Here is a 16,454-nt window from a genome sequence, read left to right as displayed (position 1 = left end):
CAGGGGTACTGGTGGCCTTATATGTAGAAAGATGCTGAAGCTTATGTCAGAAAGTGTGAGAAGTGTCAAACGTTCGACCTTTGATACATCAACCAGCAGCAGATTTAAACCCAGTGTCCAACCCTTGGCCATTTGCCTAGTGGGGCATGGATCTTGTTGGACAACTACCTCAAGCGATTGGACAAAGGAAGTTCCTGCTGGTAGCAACTGACTATTTCACAAAATGGGTAGAGATTCGAGACATTGATGTAAAAAACTTTATATGGAAGAACATCATCACCAGGTTTGGGATCCCAAGGGCAATAGTAACAGACAATGGTACACAATTTGACAGTAAGCTAATCAAAAGCTTCTATGCAAAGTACAATATCAAGAACTATTACTCCACTCTAAGTTTCCCTCAGAGTAATGGTCAGGCAGAAGAATCCAACAAGACTATCCTAGATAGAATCAAGAAGAGGCTGGAAACAGCTAAAGGAAAATGTGTGGAAGAATTGTCCAATATACTCTGGGCATATCGAACTACGTCGAGAAGATTAACTGGGGAATCCCTATTTGCCATAGCTTATGGTATAGAAGCAGTTATCCCACTAGAAGTCGGCATCCCTGGGATCAGAACCCAGAGAGTGGAGAATGGGACTAACGAGGCATTCCTAGCCCGAGATCTGGACTTACTAGAAGAAAGAAGGGAAAGAGCAGCAATTCGGCTGGAGGCATACCAGCAGCAGCTTGTTAGGGCTTACAATAAGAAGGTCAATCCAAAAGATTTTTAAGTTGGGGACCTTGTCCTAAAAAAGGTCGTCGGCAACAAGAAGGATCCAAGAGAGGGAAAACTGGGCCCAAATTGGGAGGGGCCTTATAGAATCATTTTGATCGCCGGCAATGAGGCATATCGGCTTAAAGACAGTGAAGACAAGGAGTTACCAAGACCCTGGAACAATTGCAACTTAAAGTTTTTTAATCATTAGACCTTTTGATTTTTCGAAATTTATGTCATGATTTTCTTAGCCAAGGTAGTAATAAAAAAAATTTAGCCTGATTTTTTTAAAAAAATTTGAAAATTTGTGTGATTGGACTGACCAGTCCTTTGACGATGTTTCTGATTAAAACATGACGAATAACTTAGACTTATTATATGGCAGAATTGAATTATACTTGCATATAATAGAGTTGAACTAAGTTAGCGATATTTCTGATTGAAATGTGACGAATAACTTAGACTCATTATATGGCAGAAATGAAATTGGACTTGCATATAATGGAGTTGAACTAAGTTGGTTTAGCATAGCCTTACCATGTTAGTAGAATTAAGCTTGGAATGAAACTAAGTGCATTAACAAAGAAACCAAGGTTGAGAACCTCGGCTAGTCTTTGTTTGAATCTAACTTTGGCAAAAACTATACGTACTTAATGTGGACATAAGTGAAACTTAAGTTCACATTAGGGGGTAAGGAGCTGGAGAATGATAAGTAAAAGTTTAAAATACTTGGGAGTTAAAATTTTGTAGAGAAATTTACAAGTTAGAGTTAGCTTAACACTTGTTGAAATTTTCAGAAAAATTTATAAATTGAAGTTAGACCGAGGTAATATTGCAAGATATACATACGTACTTGCCGAGATGACTAGGTTGCCAAACTTGAGAAATATAGAAGACAGAAGTCTTAATAAATAAGAGTGAAGTGGCAAGTTTAAAACAAACACTTGTGAAAATATTTTTACAATGTTTTCAAGTGTCAACCCAAGGCCGAGATAAACAATTAGAAGTTATGTCCGAGGTATTTTACCCTAGAAAGGTTATACAAATAAAGGCATACTCTGAAGACATGCAAAATTATTCTAAGTATGAAAGTAGTAAAACTTGCATAAAAAGGGAAAAGGCATTCAACATTTGGAAGAAAAAGAAAGACTTGCAAAAGATAACTTGTTCAAAGTGCAAAGAGGGCACATCGGCCAAACTACAACTAATGCTGTTCAAAAGCAAAAAGTACAAAGTACAGAAATAAAGGCTTCAAGTTAAACTACTCGGCATCAGTGGCTGGCTATGTTTCGGCCTCAAAAGACAACTAGAAAATCTTCTCGGCAGTCTTCTCATCCTCAAGCTTGGCGGCATTTTCTTGAAAAGTTTGGTCGAGGCTCTTCTGCACCTCGGACGCAGTCTTTTTAGGAGAGGCACTTTTTGAGACATCGTCCTCCTCATCCTGAGTCAAGTCTAGGACTTGCTCATTCAAAGTTGGAGACTTGGCCCCAGCAGAACCCTCAGTACCAGCTACCACCTCAGTTTCTTCTTCTTCTGCGTCTTCTTCCTCTCCTTCTTCCCCTCCCCCCAATCTCACCCTCAGATTGGCTTGGGACAGGAGGGAATGGCACTGCAAGTCGACCTTCATCTCGGAGGGAAGAGTCCTCGGGGACAGCTAGCTCTTTTAGAGCAGCCATCCAACCAAGGGTGTAACCCTTGTTGCATGCATGTCTGACTTGTTTTTTATACTCCTTGCGGACGTCAGTTGCCTCTTGGCATAGGCCTTCTCGTCCGCCGCTTTGATTTCGGCCTCTTTTGTGGCCAGGGCATTTCAGAGCTCTGCTTAGCCTTCGGCAGTTTTTGCATCGACCTCTTTTATTTCAGCTTTGAGAACTTCAGCCACAGCCTCCGCAGCACCTGCCTTTTCTTCGGCTTGATCTTGGGCTCGCTTAGCTGCCTTCGCCTGATCTAGCAAGACTTTCATCTTGGCCTTGGCGTTGTTTAAAGATTTAAGCAAGCCAGCAGGCTCCTTGGTCTTATGAACTAACTCCTTCTTCAAGTCCTCAACTTTCATCGCAAAGGAGTGGGCGTACTGGATCGCCTAGAGAAAACAGAAAAAATAGAGTTAGTAAACTTTTTGTGGTATGAAGAACTTAAAAACAGAGAATATAGAGTACCAAGTATTAGGAATTTACCAATACGGAGTGCTGCATCATCAGAGCGAAATTTTCATATTCACTAACCTCAGCCACACGGTTGAGGTCAGTAGGAATGAGCAATACAGTGAAAAGGGCGACGCCGACTTCGATGTAGCACTATCACTGGCTCTGATTGGCATGCCCTCAATCGTGATAGATGGGGCCCAGGGGTCATTAGGTTTAAGTGAACCTGAGGTGACTGCACACTCAGATCTCGGCTTCTTCAACTGAATGGTTTCGGAGGAATCATCCTCAGCAGGCCTCTTGTTGGCAGCAGAGCTTGTTTTCTTAATCTCAGCAAGCTTTGAGATTGGAATTGTATCTTCAGACTCAACTTAGGTGAAAGAGGCTTTTGCCTTGGCCCTCTTTACCCTTTTTTACCTTGGCTTAGGTTAGGATTGTGATGGGAAGGATTGGACCGTCACAACACCAAGGATGTCGGCCAAGAGGTCTTCAACGACAGCTTTGTTGCGTCACATCTCGTCAGCGGTAGCGGCGACTGTGACTTTGGTACCGAAGTGGATTGCTAGAAATGCAGTGGGTGGGTTGGCTGAATCGTAAGCTGATGCCTCAGTAGTTTGGCATTTTCGGCTATGAGTTCTGCCAACAGAGGTAGAGATTAGAACTCGGCGACGGCGTTGGCGCTAGGCAGGAGGAATCAGTTGTGGAGCGAATGTTGATGGCTGCTCTACTAGATCGGAGGTTGAGGCCTGGTCAGCCCATGGTGATGAGGTATTAGGGGGAGTTGTTGTTGAAGATGGAGACTTATTTTTCTTCGGGACATCGGGCAACGCGGATTTGTAGGTTGGAATGTAGTTGAGCAATAGAGGAGTTTTCTGCTAGTCAACTGGCAAGCCCAACAGCTTCTTAAAGTCCTTACTGGGGTAGAAGGTTTTGCGAAAATCTTTTGGTGGCTGAAGAAGAGCTGCAAGCGCAAAAAACAGACATTACAACATATAAAGAAAACAAAGTAATAAAGACTTAAAACCATGTAAAGTGACAATCGGTTTTTACTATTACCCTCTTTAAATACTGTTCGGCTAAAAGGATAGAGCTGGAAGTCGTCATCAGGTGTGAACTCCCAGTTACCCAAGACAATGAAATAATCATCTCCAGCACCTTTGTTAGAGTCTGAGAGGTCGGCTATGAGTTTGTACTCAGTAGATCTCGGCTTGAGGTAATAGACGTAGCCTTTTTCGAATTTCAGGCCACAGATGGTATAATAGTATTGGATGTCGGCTAGTGTTATCCTAGCGTTTTCTCGGTTAGCTAGGGCAATTATACTGTTAATGACTCTATAAGAGTTAATAGCCAGCTGCATTGGGTTAAGTTTGTAATAATGAAGGACTTGTCGAAAAATGATGTTGAGAGGGAACCTAAGTCCACACTCTATAAAGGCCACTACGGGGAAAAGCATAGAGTCCCCATCAGGCATGATGAAGTCCTCTTCCCCTGCCAACCTAAGGTGAACATTGGCTGAGATAGAGAACTCTGTCCTAAAGTACACTAGCTTGGAAGGGGTGTCGACTTTCCACCTGAACATATCCATGATGTCGACTTATGAAGATTAAAGGCAAAATTTCAGAAAAGAATGCTTGGTGTGGGTTTAAGAACCTCGGCTAATTCCTAGAGAGCACTGGGGTAAATGTTTCTAAGAATCTAAGGGGGTTTTGGTTCGGTTTTCCTAAAGAACAGAGTTCTAAATCAAATCCCAAACCTAAATCTATGCAGATACAGGAATCAAAGGTAAGAATCTGGAAATAAAGCAAGAAAAAAAAAAGAACAATGATTTAGGCTCAAGAAGACAAACAAGAATTCAAATAACACTGAATAAAGTGTATGCAGATGTGCAAAGCCAAGGACAGTGACAAATTAACAAGTGTACGAACAGTTTGTGTATGCATATGTAGGCCTAGAAAAAGATTGGACAAACATAAAATCGTAAACAAACATGCTCAACACGCGTATGATGGAATTTAAAAAATAGACAAAGTGCCTGTTTAGTGCAGCTTAAAAGCTGCTTATTTCAACTTTCAGCTTAATTTAAGCTATTTTGATGTGTTTGGTTTAGCTTAACAATGCAACTTATAACTTTTTGTAAATCAGAAATCAGCTTATTCTTTGAGTGGGGCAGGAGATGCTTAATTTATAAGTTAGAAATCAGCTTGTGTTCATAGTTATAAGCTATAAGTTGTTAAGGCATAAGCTATAAGCACTTTCCCACAGCTCTACCAAACAGACTTAAAGATTGAAGAACACGAATGGATTCACAATGGCAATGCATAAACGCAACAGAGTTTGAGGTAAATGAAAAACTAAAAAGAGGGAAAATAGTGACTTACCGAGAAGAATGACGCCAGATGAATATCGTCGGAGTCAGACTACGTGAGTGGTGGCAAATGGATGGTGAAAAGCTCGCTGGATGAGGTGATCGATGCAAGTTGCAGAAAGCTTTGAAAGAACGAAAATTGAGGTTTTTTGCAAAGAGAGAGAGCTTGAGCCAACTCGAAGATGTAAAGTGAAAAGACGGAAGGAGAGAGAGTATTTTTGTTAAAACACGAAAAGGCGGCAAAACCACAATGAATGTGCCTTGGACGACGTGCCTGTCAGGGGACGAACGTAGAAGCGACGCGACCTAATAGCGCGTAACAGGTGCGAATCAATGAAAAAAAGACACATGATGGAAATAGTTGAGAAAACCGTGCATGGCAGCTCATGCGCAGATGGAACTCTTGGAGTTCTTAATTTAATGAAGTAAAAACCTCAGCTATAAGGAAAGAAAAGAAGATTTGAAGCACAACTTCAACCCCCACCCACACATCAAACCATCACAATGAGAAAGAATGGCACACCCTCCAAACAATTATCATATGGGCATAAAATAGCCATAGCCTAATTATATAACAACTCTACTCAAGACAATTTGTAGATTCATACTGAAAAGGCACCCGTCCTGCTATGTATCCAAAACAAGAAAAAAAAAAAAAAAAACTAACCTTCATGCTGCAACAAACATAAAATAACTAAACTAACACTATATGTACCATCCATCGATGTCATTAACAACCATTCAATAAATATTGATGAACCCATTAATCACAACATCTAATGATGCAAAGCTTAAACAAATACCCAAAAATTCACAAACCATAGTCAATTTGCAACAATGAGCAAATGAACATGGCTTAAAAAATGTAATCACAAGATTCAAGTGTAATATGCATATATCATGTATACACACCCACGCACACAGAGAGGGAGAGCAAGAGGGAATAAATAGAATTACAAGCTGCCATCTTCCCATCCAAGAAGCTTGACTGGAGTCCTAGATCGCGGAGACATGAGATGAGCAGTTGAGAATTCCTCAGGACCGAGAATCTTACCAGGCCACCACGAGCCATTCTGTCGCCAAACCCAGACAATTGTTCCAACACTGCAATCAACAACACCTGTTCCCTTATCTGAACTGCCCATCTGTCTCTCTATAACTGGTCTCTTTTGCCTCTTTGTCTCTAACCCTAGCTAGCTGCTATACAAATTTTGCTCTACAGATTTTGCCTCTTTGCCATGTTTCCTTATTTCTTTTGTTTCATAATACAAAAACAGGGAGAGTAAAGAAGTGAAGCATGGATAGTTGTGTACAAAAAAAATTTTATCGATTTGTTTATAAATAAATTTGATCATATTTTAAATAAGAAAATAGATATCAATTTTGGTCCTTATATTTTTATTTAAATCAATTTTAATTTTTAATAAATTTTGTGTCAATTTGGTAAAATTATAAAGAGAAGATGAATCTTTTCTTTACTTAATCTAAAATATCTCAGTACAGATATATTTATATACAAACTATTTGTAACTCTAGTAACTAGTTAACTAAACCATGGTGCAGTTAACCATAACCACTTCCTAACTAACAACTCACTATATATATATAACACGTGCACCAGTTCTAACAGATTACACAACAGCTCTAACAGATTACACAACTGGCACTTCAACTGCTTCCGTAGATATAGGCTTGTGGCTTCAACTACTGCAGCTATAGACTAAACTGCAGTGACTCGTGGCTTCAACTGCTGCAGCTCTGCTTCTGCTGTAGCTTTAGCTTTAGCTTCTGCTGTAGCTTTAGCAGATACATTATCATGCCCCCTCAAGCTGATGGGAGAGGGAAGAACCATGAGCTTGGACTAAAGATAGGTAAAGCGGGAAATAGACAGAGGTTTTGTGAAAATATCGGCCACCTGATCAGAAGTGGGAATATGACAAATGGTGAGTTGTTTAGCAACTACCCATTCTCTGACATAGTGATAATCCACCTCTATATGTTTTGTGCGGGCATGAAAAATAGGATTAGAAGACAGAGAGATGGCAGATATATTATCACACCACAATGTAGGAGAAGAAGAAGGACAATGCAGATCAGATAGAAGCATTCCTAGCCAACTTAACTCAGCAACAGTGTGAGCTAATGCCCTATACTCAGCCTCAGTGGAGGATCTAGCCACAGTAGGCTGCTTTTTAGCAGATCATGAGACCAGATTTGGACCAAGAAAAACACAGAAACCAGTAGTGGACCTTCTATCCAGAAAATTACCAGCCCAATCAGAATCGGAAAAAGTATGTAATGTAAGAGGACCAGGACTAAATTGAAGACCAAAACCAAGGGTGCCTTTGAGATATCGGAGAAGTCTCTTGACCATAGCAAAATGTTGAACAAGTGGTTGGTGCATAAACTGACATGCAAAATTGACAACAAAGACAAGGTCAGGTCTGGTGATGGTGAGGTATTGAAGACCTCCAACAATACTACGGTAGAGTTAAGGATTGGAACAAGGCAAATGATCAAGAGGAGAAGAGGAAGAAGATTTAATAGCCATGGGAGAAGAGTAGGGCTTGCATTCAGCCATACCAGCTTTAACAAGTAACTCAGAAGCATACTTTTGCTGAGATAAGAAATAGCCCACAGAAGATGATGGCAAAGAGATGCCAAGAAAGTAATTAAGCAACCCAAGCTCCTTCATAGCAAAAGCACCATGCATTTGATGAATCAAAGCAGTTATATAAGAAGAATCACTGCCAGTTAATAAGATATCATCAACATAAATGAGTAGAATAGTAATGGAGGCTGCTGTCTTCTTAACAAACAAGGAGGAATCACAATGACTAGAGATAAAACCACAAGACAGCAAAAAGGAAGAGAAGGTAGAAAACCATGCCCGTGGAGCCTGTTTAAGACCATAAAGAGCTTTATGCAATTTGCAAACCAAATGAGGATGAGAGGCATCAATGAATCCTTGAGATTGTTGCATATAGACTTCCTCCTCTAAGACACCATATAAAAATGCATTGGATATATCAAGCTGCCGAATAGACCATTGAAAATGCAGAGCTAAGGACAGAAGAACTCGGACTGTAGGTTGCTTTGCAACAGGGCTAAAAGTCTCATGATAATCAATGCCCTCAGTTTGAAGAAACCCTTTGGCTACAAGTCTAGCCTTATACCTAGCAATGGATCCATCTGAATTTCTTTTGAGTCGATAAACCCATTTGCAGCCAATAGCAATTTTGTCTGGGGGTAAAGGCACAAGAGACCAAGTGCCTTGTCTTTGCAAAGCTTGAAACTCATTTAACATAGCTTCCTGCCATTTAGGAGATGCAGCAGCAGCTTGAAAAGTAGCTGGTTCAGTAAGAGAAAAAGAAGTAGTGAGAAGGCAGCCAGCAGGGAGAGGTTTAGACTTAGACCTAGTGAGCATGGGATGAGTATCTGAAGTAGAAGAAGAAAAAGATAAATCAATGGAAATTAAAGAAATGGGAATTGGTGGAACAAAACCAGAAACTGTAACTGGTGCTGGTGTAGGAACAGAACCAGAACCTGCAACTGCAACTGGTGCAGGAATAGAACCAGCAACTTCAATATGTTCAGAACTAAAAGAGGGAGACAAATGAGAACCAGACAGAACTGGAGCAGAGTGAGCAGGACTGACAGCAAGGAGAGAAAAACCTGTAGGAGGAGAAACAGAACAGGAATGGACTGAGCCAGTGGCAGGCCAAAAGAAAGTTTGCAGCTGAGAAAGTGAAGAAGGAATAGACTGAGCAGGAGACATAGATTGAGACTAGAATGGAAAGGTACACTCATCAAAAATAACATGCCTAGAAACAAAAAATATGGCCAGTAGTAACATCAAGACATCTATACCCTTTGGTAGAGGGAACATAACCAACAAAGACACAAGGGATAGATCTAGGTTGAAGTTTGTGACTTGTGTAAGGTCTAATCCAAGGAAAACACCTACAACCAAAAACTTTGAGAAATGAGTAATCAGGTGAGTGATGAAACAAAATTTGAAAAGGAGTAAGATTACTAAGTTTGGAAGTGGGAAGTCTGTTAACAAGAAATACTGGGGTGGCAAGAGCATCAAACCAATAGGACAAAGGAAGAGCAGATTGATGCATTAGGGCAATAGTAGTTTCAAATTAAGTGCCTATGCTTTCTCTCAGCTACTCCATTCTGAGCAGGAGTATGAGGACAACTAAGTTGATGTTCAATGCCCTTAACTTTTAAAAATTGCTGAAATTTATTTGCTAAATATCCCCCCCCCCCCCATTATCACTTCTAAGGACTTGAAACTTAGTGGTAAATTGAGTCTCAACAAAAACCTTGAATTCAACAAACTTAGAAAATACCTCACTTTTGTAAGTCAGAGGAAATAGCCAAGTAAATTTACTGTAATCATCAATGAAAAGAACATAGTACTTAAAACGTGAAACATATGCATTAAAGGGTCCCCATACATCAGAATGAATAAGTGCTAATGCTGATTTACAGTGGAATTGGAAAAATGAAATGGTAACTTGTGACTCTTAGAAACACAGCAATGTGTGCACAGCTTATTATCATTAGAACTAGGTACATTAGTAGGTAACAAATTTTGAGATACAAGCACTTGCAGCTTATTACTAGAAGGATGACCTAATCTACTATGCCAAGTGCTCTTGCTACAAGAAGAAGTAGTGGTAGATGTGAAGCAAGTTGTAGAAGAAGTTCCAGGAACAACAGATGAAGCTGAGAGAGAGTAAAGACCAGCTGAGTGAGGACCTTTATGAAGAATTTGCTTGGAAAACTTATCCTGTATAATGAAACAATCAGCATCAAAAGTAATGGTGCAGTTGTTATCTTTTATGAATTGATGAACTGATAAAAGATTGGTAGAAATGGAAGGAACATGAAACAAATTATGAAGATGGAAAGAAGTACTTGGTGTAGGAAACAAACCATTTCCAGTGTGATGAATTGGCAGAGTAGAACCATCTCCTATAGTAACATGATCAGAACCTTGATAAGGCTGAAATTGAGTGAAATTATTAAGATCATTGGTGAAATGAGTTGTGGCTCCAGAATCTACGAACCAATTTGAACCAGGGATAGATGCAGTAGAAGCAGACTAATATTCTGGGATAGATGCAGCAGAGGCAGACTGAAACTGAAAATTTAGAGCAGCAGAAGTGGTTGAAGAAGAGGCAACATAGGCTTTAGACTGTGATCCTCTTCCTTGTAAAGAAGAGGAGTGAAAAGCTTGATCCATTCTGTGCCAGCAATCCATGGCTGAGTGGTTTGATTTGCTACAAATTTGACAAATCAGTCCATGTTGGTCTGAATGATGCAAAAATGAAGATGATCTGCCTTGTCCTCTACCTCTATAGGTGTTACCTTGTCCTCCACCTCTGTAAGTATGTTTATAAAATTTGCCTGAATTTCCTGAGTCTGAGTTGTTACCTTTAGATCCCCCTCTAATGTAACCTCTAGAACTCCCTCTAGAATAAGTTCTGTTAGCAGCATAAGCAAATGGTAGATCTGATGCGTGTGTTTGTTTCAAAAAGCCTTCAATGTGAATGGATTCAGAACATAATAAGGAAGACAAGGCAATAATAGAGATAGGTTCAGATCTGGTACGAATAGATGTTTTAAAGGCATTGTATTCATCAGGTAATCCATTCAGAGTAAGTAAAACCAGATCTTCATCATGAATTGGTGAGCCAACAAGACTTAATTGATCAGCAGTAGTCTTGATCTGACAGAGATATTCCTCCATTGTTGAATTCTTCTTGGTAAGATAACTAAGTTTAGTCTTCAATTGATGGACATGTGACCTAGACAAGGAGGTGAATTGTGCAGCTAATGTAGTCCACACTTCATGACTAGTGATACAATGAAGAATAGAGGTGTATATGGATGAAGATAATGTAGCAGTAAGGCAACTGAGTAAATGTGCATCAACAGTGATCCAGTCTGTGTATTCTGGATTTACGACAGCATTACAACTCTCATCAAGAACTGTGGAAGAAGGACAGATCTTTGAGCCATCAACAAATCCAAGTAGATTTGTAGCTCGTAAGATGTTTTGGAATTGACTTCTCCATATCAGATAATTTGTAGACTCAAGTTTTATTGGAACAAATGAATTCAGATTGGAAATGAGCAGAGTGAGATTTGAAGGTAAAGAAGAACTGGTAGTTATACCAGATGAAGAAGCTGCCATTGTTGTTGATCTTGCTTGCAGATTTGCCATTGTTGCTTCTTGACGAGGATTCACCATTGATAGATTAAAGATGAAGCTTTCGATGCTCGCAAGAGCTATGAGAGCTCTAATACCATAAAGAGAAGATGAATCTTTTCTTTACTTAATCTAAAATATCTCAGTACAGATATATTTATATACAAACTATTTGTAACTCTAGTAACTAGTTAACTAAACCATGGTGCAATTAACCATAACCACTTCCTAACTAACAACTCACTATAAGAACTCACTATATATATATAACATGTGCACCAGTTCTAACAGATTACACAACAGCTCTAACAGATTACACAACTGGCACTTCAACTGCTTCTGCAGATATAGGTTTGTGGCTTCAACTACTGCAGCTCTGCTTCTGCAGCTATAGACTGAGCTGCAATGACTTGTGGCTTCAACTGCTGCAGCTCTGCTTCTGCTATAGCTTTAGCTTTAGCTTCTGTTGTAGCTTTAGCTGATACATTATCAAATTAATGATACTATTAGCGTTTTTACCGAAAAATGATCACTAAAAATTAACTTACCGAGTTGAGCAAATTTATCATCTTGCCTCTAAAAGAATGATATATGTCACTTACATGCATGTTTGTTATTAAAAAATGCTAAAATTAGGGCAAATTACACTATTAGTCCCTCTATTTTCGCTATTGTGTTCATTTTAATTTTTGTAATATCAATTGAATCAATTTTAACATTAAATTTTTTTATTTTGTCTCAAAATGGTCCAATTGATAGCATGTTATATTGAGTTCAATTTATTTTTTGACATTAGATAGCTTGGAAAATTTTTAGCTTAGTGACATTTCTCAAAATGCCATAAATTATTTGTTTGTGACACTTTTCACTTAATGCCATAAAAGTAACTTACACCTACTTAATTTAGTAACATTTTTAAAAAAATGGCATTACTACTAAAGTTTAGTGGCATTTGTTGATAAATGTCACTAAAATAATTTCTTGTGTCATTCTTTTATAAAATGCCATAAAATTGATGCTATTAAATTACATTTTTGTTGTGATGTGGCACTTCTTTATTGAAATGCCAATAAAGCCTTTTATGTTTATGGCTTTGTGACATTTTTCTAAAACATGCCACTAAATATTCTTTTTGTGACATTTTTTAAAAACATGTCACTAGTATAGTGTCACTAAAGTGTGTTTTTGTTGTAGTGTTGGTTGTGTGGGAGACATGTTTACCGGCCGGCTCCATCCATTTTTTATGAGGCCTTGTTAGTCGTTTGAGTTCCAAAATTTTGTCAAGAATGATAATATACGGTGAAAATTGAAAGTGTACATTATAAAATCTATGTGTATGATAAATCTAAATCACATAAAATTTATGAGGTTGTTGTATTATTGTTTTCCACATAAATTGCATTGATGATGGCAAGGACGAGGCAGATTTCGTGGAAAACGTTCAATCTATGTTTGGTATGTACAAGGCCAATGTATATGGGGGCCATTTTAATTGTTAAATCATGATATCTCTGGAAGAAACCTGATTAATCAAACTATATTTGTGACAAACTTCAATTTTATTGAATTATTATACTCTATCTTCCCACCAAATATAATAAAATGCTCTACCATATTACATAATAACTAATTTTGAGTTGTTGCTCCTTACCAAGAGCAAATAAACCCCCAACAAAAGAAAAATTAAAATTAAAATTAATGATAATAATAATAATAATAATAATAATAATAATAATAATAGCAACAAAAAAAAAAAATCCCTCATACGATCACGAAGAGGATTAGCATGAAGGGGGAACTAAGCATACAGGCTGACAATATTGTGATAGAAATCAAGGGGGGGAAGAAATAAGAATGCAGGTTGACAAATATTGTGGTAGAAATTAAGTGGGAGGTCACAGATATGAAAGCATCAATGATTCCAGGTTGTCTTGGGAGTAGCAAATTTGTTTGAAGGAAGCCAGGTTGTCTTGGAATAGAGGTATGAAAGCATCAATGCTTCCATCACCTATGAAGGATGGCAAAAGAAACATCAAGCCTTCTGTTGGGAAGTATGATGGCATGAAAATGTAAGGGCACCCTCCTCCAAAATCTAGGTCATAGAAGGGAAAGCGAAGCCAACTATGAACCTCCAAGTTAGGGCACAGAATAGACTCGTCCACGTCTGCAGTGGGAATGAGGTCTTCTTCTTCCACCTTGTAGTTTGCAAAGTCGATAAATGATTTGAAGTAGTTGTTGTTCACCTCTGCGACTGCATCGTGGATGAGCTTGGCCGCGTAGGGCAATGGCTCGCGCAAAAGGTCCTTCACCTTAGCACTTGGCAACGCCCAAAGCACCAAGTTCCCAAAGTATTCATTGGGTACTCTAGGGTTCAAGCGGGTGCGACCATTAACTGAAATTCTCACATTGGTAGTCTCAAAGTTGTTGAGTGAGCGAGCTTTGGTTATGGCCCTCCAAAGATGAGCAACCAAGCTCTCAAAAGTGCTATAGGGCTTGTCGGTACCATTCATCGAAGAAGCCTTGGCCTTGAGCTTGGCAAGAAATTCCAACGTAAAATGAACTTTATGCACCACGATGTCGTCCACAAGATTATCAACAAGAGGATAATCCTTCTTGAGTTTCTTGCTCATGAACTCAACTCCTTCGTGCTCAAACTCGAAACTAGGAAGATCTCTTGGGGAGAAAATGGTGCGGTCATGCAAGGGGAGAGAACTAATCTCAAGTCCGCGACAAACTTGGCCCCAAGCAACCAAGAAATTGCTTGTGGCATGCCCATCCGCCACAAGGTGGTGGCCGGTGAAGCCTACCGCCAATGAGCCACAAGTGAACTTCGTCAACTGAACCTGCACCAACTCTGCTACACCCTTCAAGCTAGGGTGAAGGGCAAGTAAAGTTGATGAAGGCTTGAATGGCATGCTTTCAGCAAGAGTGCTATCAACCGATGCCTCAACAAACCTAACGCCTTCATCGTTGAGAAGAATGACAGAATCACCCTTGTCATTCTTGCCCAACCTTCCTGCCCACTCCCTATAGACCGATAGTGCCTTCTGAAGCCCTAGCTCCAAGGTTGTGTTTGGAGGGGTTGGAGGACGATAGGCATAGATAACTGCGATATGGGTATCGTAAGTGACCTTGTCGAACACACTTAAGGGAATGTAACCATTGGTTGGGGGTGGTGTGCCCTCATAAATTGGCTTAAGAATTCTTGAGCTCTCTTTTCTCACCTTCATGGCTGTGGGATGTTGATTTGGGTACGTGGGGTAAGACTAGGGGGGGTTTGTCTTGAGTTTCATGGAAGGCAAGGCCACGGTTTATATACTGAGCAAGGATTCTCTAGAATTTTTTTTTTCTAGAGTTTCCTAGAGTGGTACATTATGTGGTTGAGATTTAATGACAAGTCACATCAATTTTTCAGCATTAAATCTCAACCACACAATACACCACTTTAGGAAACTTTAGAAAAAAATACTCTAGAGGATCCTTGGTGTTATATACTAGAATCATGCATACCAACTCCACTGTAGGTTGGTTAAGACAATTTGTCTCAGCAAGAAATTTATTGTATAAAAAATTATTTATGTTAATAAATAGATAAAAAAAACCCATTGGCTGTCAAGGTGCTTAGTCACCGCTGTTCAAGGTGGCTTTTTTTAAAAAAAAAAAAAATTAATGGGATTTCCGGGTGGTTACAATATTAAATTAGGAAAAAAAAATATATGATCATACTATGAGAAATATTGCAAAAACAACAATATCACAAATGTATAAAATTTATTTTAAAAAGTGAATCAATGGACTATATTCATTGTGAATGTGACTTACATTTCATTAACTTTAAATTTAAATTATAATCAGTTTTTGAAGTAAAATTTGAGATACATTTTTATGGTCCACATCATTTTTATTTATTTTTTTCTGTTTTTTTTGTTGCAAAAATAGTAATAATCAACCTCACAACTTGGAATAGCGTTATGTCTAGTTGGACAGTTTGTACCTGTGGATTAAGCATTGCTCACATTATAAATTCAACATTAGAAGGAAAAAAAATTGTAAAGAACAAGAAAAGGAAAAGGAAAAAAGAAAATCAATGTTTGGGTTTGAAAGATCTATTGAACAAGTATACATATTTCAGCGGTTGATTCTTTGTAATTTGAGGACAATAAAATATATACAGAAATGAATAACTAACTCAGATGAGATATATTACCTTCTAAATTGTTTGACTACACAGGGAGATACAAATTCTTATTAAAAATATTAAAAAAATCATGGGTTAAATTCATTTTACCCCTTACAGTTTGGGGTTGGAGCACTTTGTCCCCGATCATTTGAATATAGTCAGAATGCTTCCATGTGATTTTGGACTAAAGTGCTACCATTAATTTTTCCATCCAAACTAATGAAAAGTGTATTACGCACACTATTTTTTAGAATGAGTTTTGTTTTCTGAAAAATTAGAATTAAATTAATATAACAAAAGAACAATTTTACTCCCATTTTCTCTTAACCTAAAATTAGATTAATATGTTAATTAAAATAAAATAAATAAAATTAAGAATTCATCTAAAATATAAAAAATAATTAAGAATTGATTTAAAATATAATTAAATAAAATATAAAATAAACAATAATTAAGAATTGATCTAAAATGTAATTAAATTAACATGTTAAAAATTATAATAAATAATTAAAAATTTGAGATCTAAAATATAATTGAATTAAAATCAGATTAAAAAGTTAGTAATTACAATAGATAGTTTAATATTTAGGATTAATTGTGATCTAAAATATAATTAAATTAAAGTTAATAAAAATTTAAGAATTACAATAAATAATTAAGAATTTATATTTAATTTTGATTTAATTGAATTAATACTTGACATTATGAATTATGTGTATGAGAGATGAGAAAGAAAGAAAATAACAAAAAATATAAGGTTTAATGGTATTATAGTCATTTCACAT

The 16,454-nt window shown here is 37.9% G+C and overlaps 1 protein-coding gene across 1 annotated transcript; it reads right to left on the bottom strand.

Moving 5' to 3' along the window:
• Positions 1 to 13,015: 13,015 nt before the first annotated feature.
• On the bottom strand, positions 13,016 to 14,786 carry LOC114269512 (agmatine coumaroyltransferase-2). The gene has a single exon (XM_028210847.2). The coding sequence runs from the start codon at positions 14,717 to 14,719 to the stop codon at positions 13,385 to 13,387; it is 1,335 nt and encodes a 444-aa protein (XP_028066648.1). The 5' UTR covers positions 14,720 to 14,786; the 3' UTR covers positions 13,016 to 13,384.
• Positions 14,787 to 16,454: the final 1,668 nt, after the last annotated feature.

The sequence above is a fragment of the Camellia sinensis genome, chromosome 12, assembly GCF_055761805.1.
Source record: "Camellia sinensis isolate YWXY chromosome 12, ASM5576180v1, whole genome shotgun sequence".
NCBI lineage: Eukaryota > Viridiplantae > Streptophyta > Magnoliopsida > Ericales > Theaceae > Camellia > Camellia sinensis.
This window is presented reverse-complemented; position numbering and strand designations above follow the sequence as displayed.

Excerpts from the sequence above, each read along its gene's own strand:
- LOC114269512 (XM_028210847.2), bottom strand. The coding sequence starts at position 14,719 with ATGAAGGTGAGAAAAGAGAGCTCAAGAATTCTTAAGCCAATTTATGAG.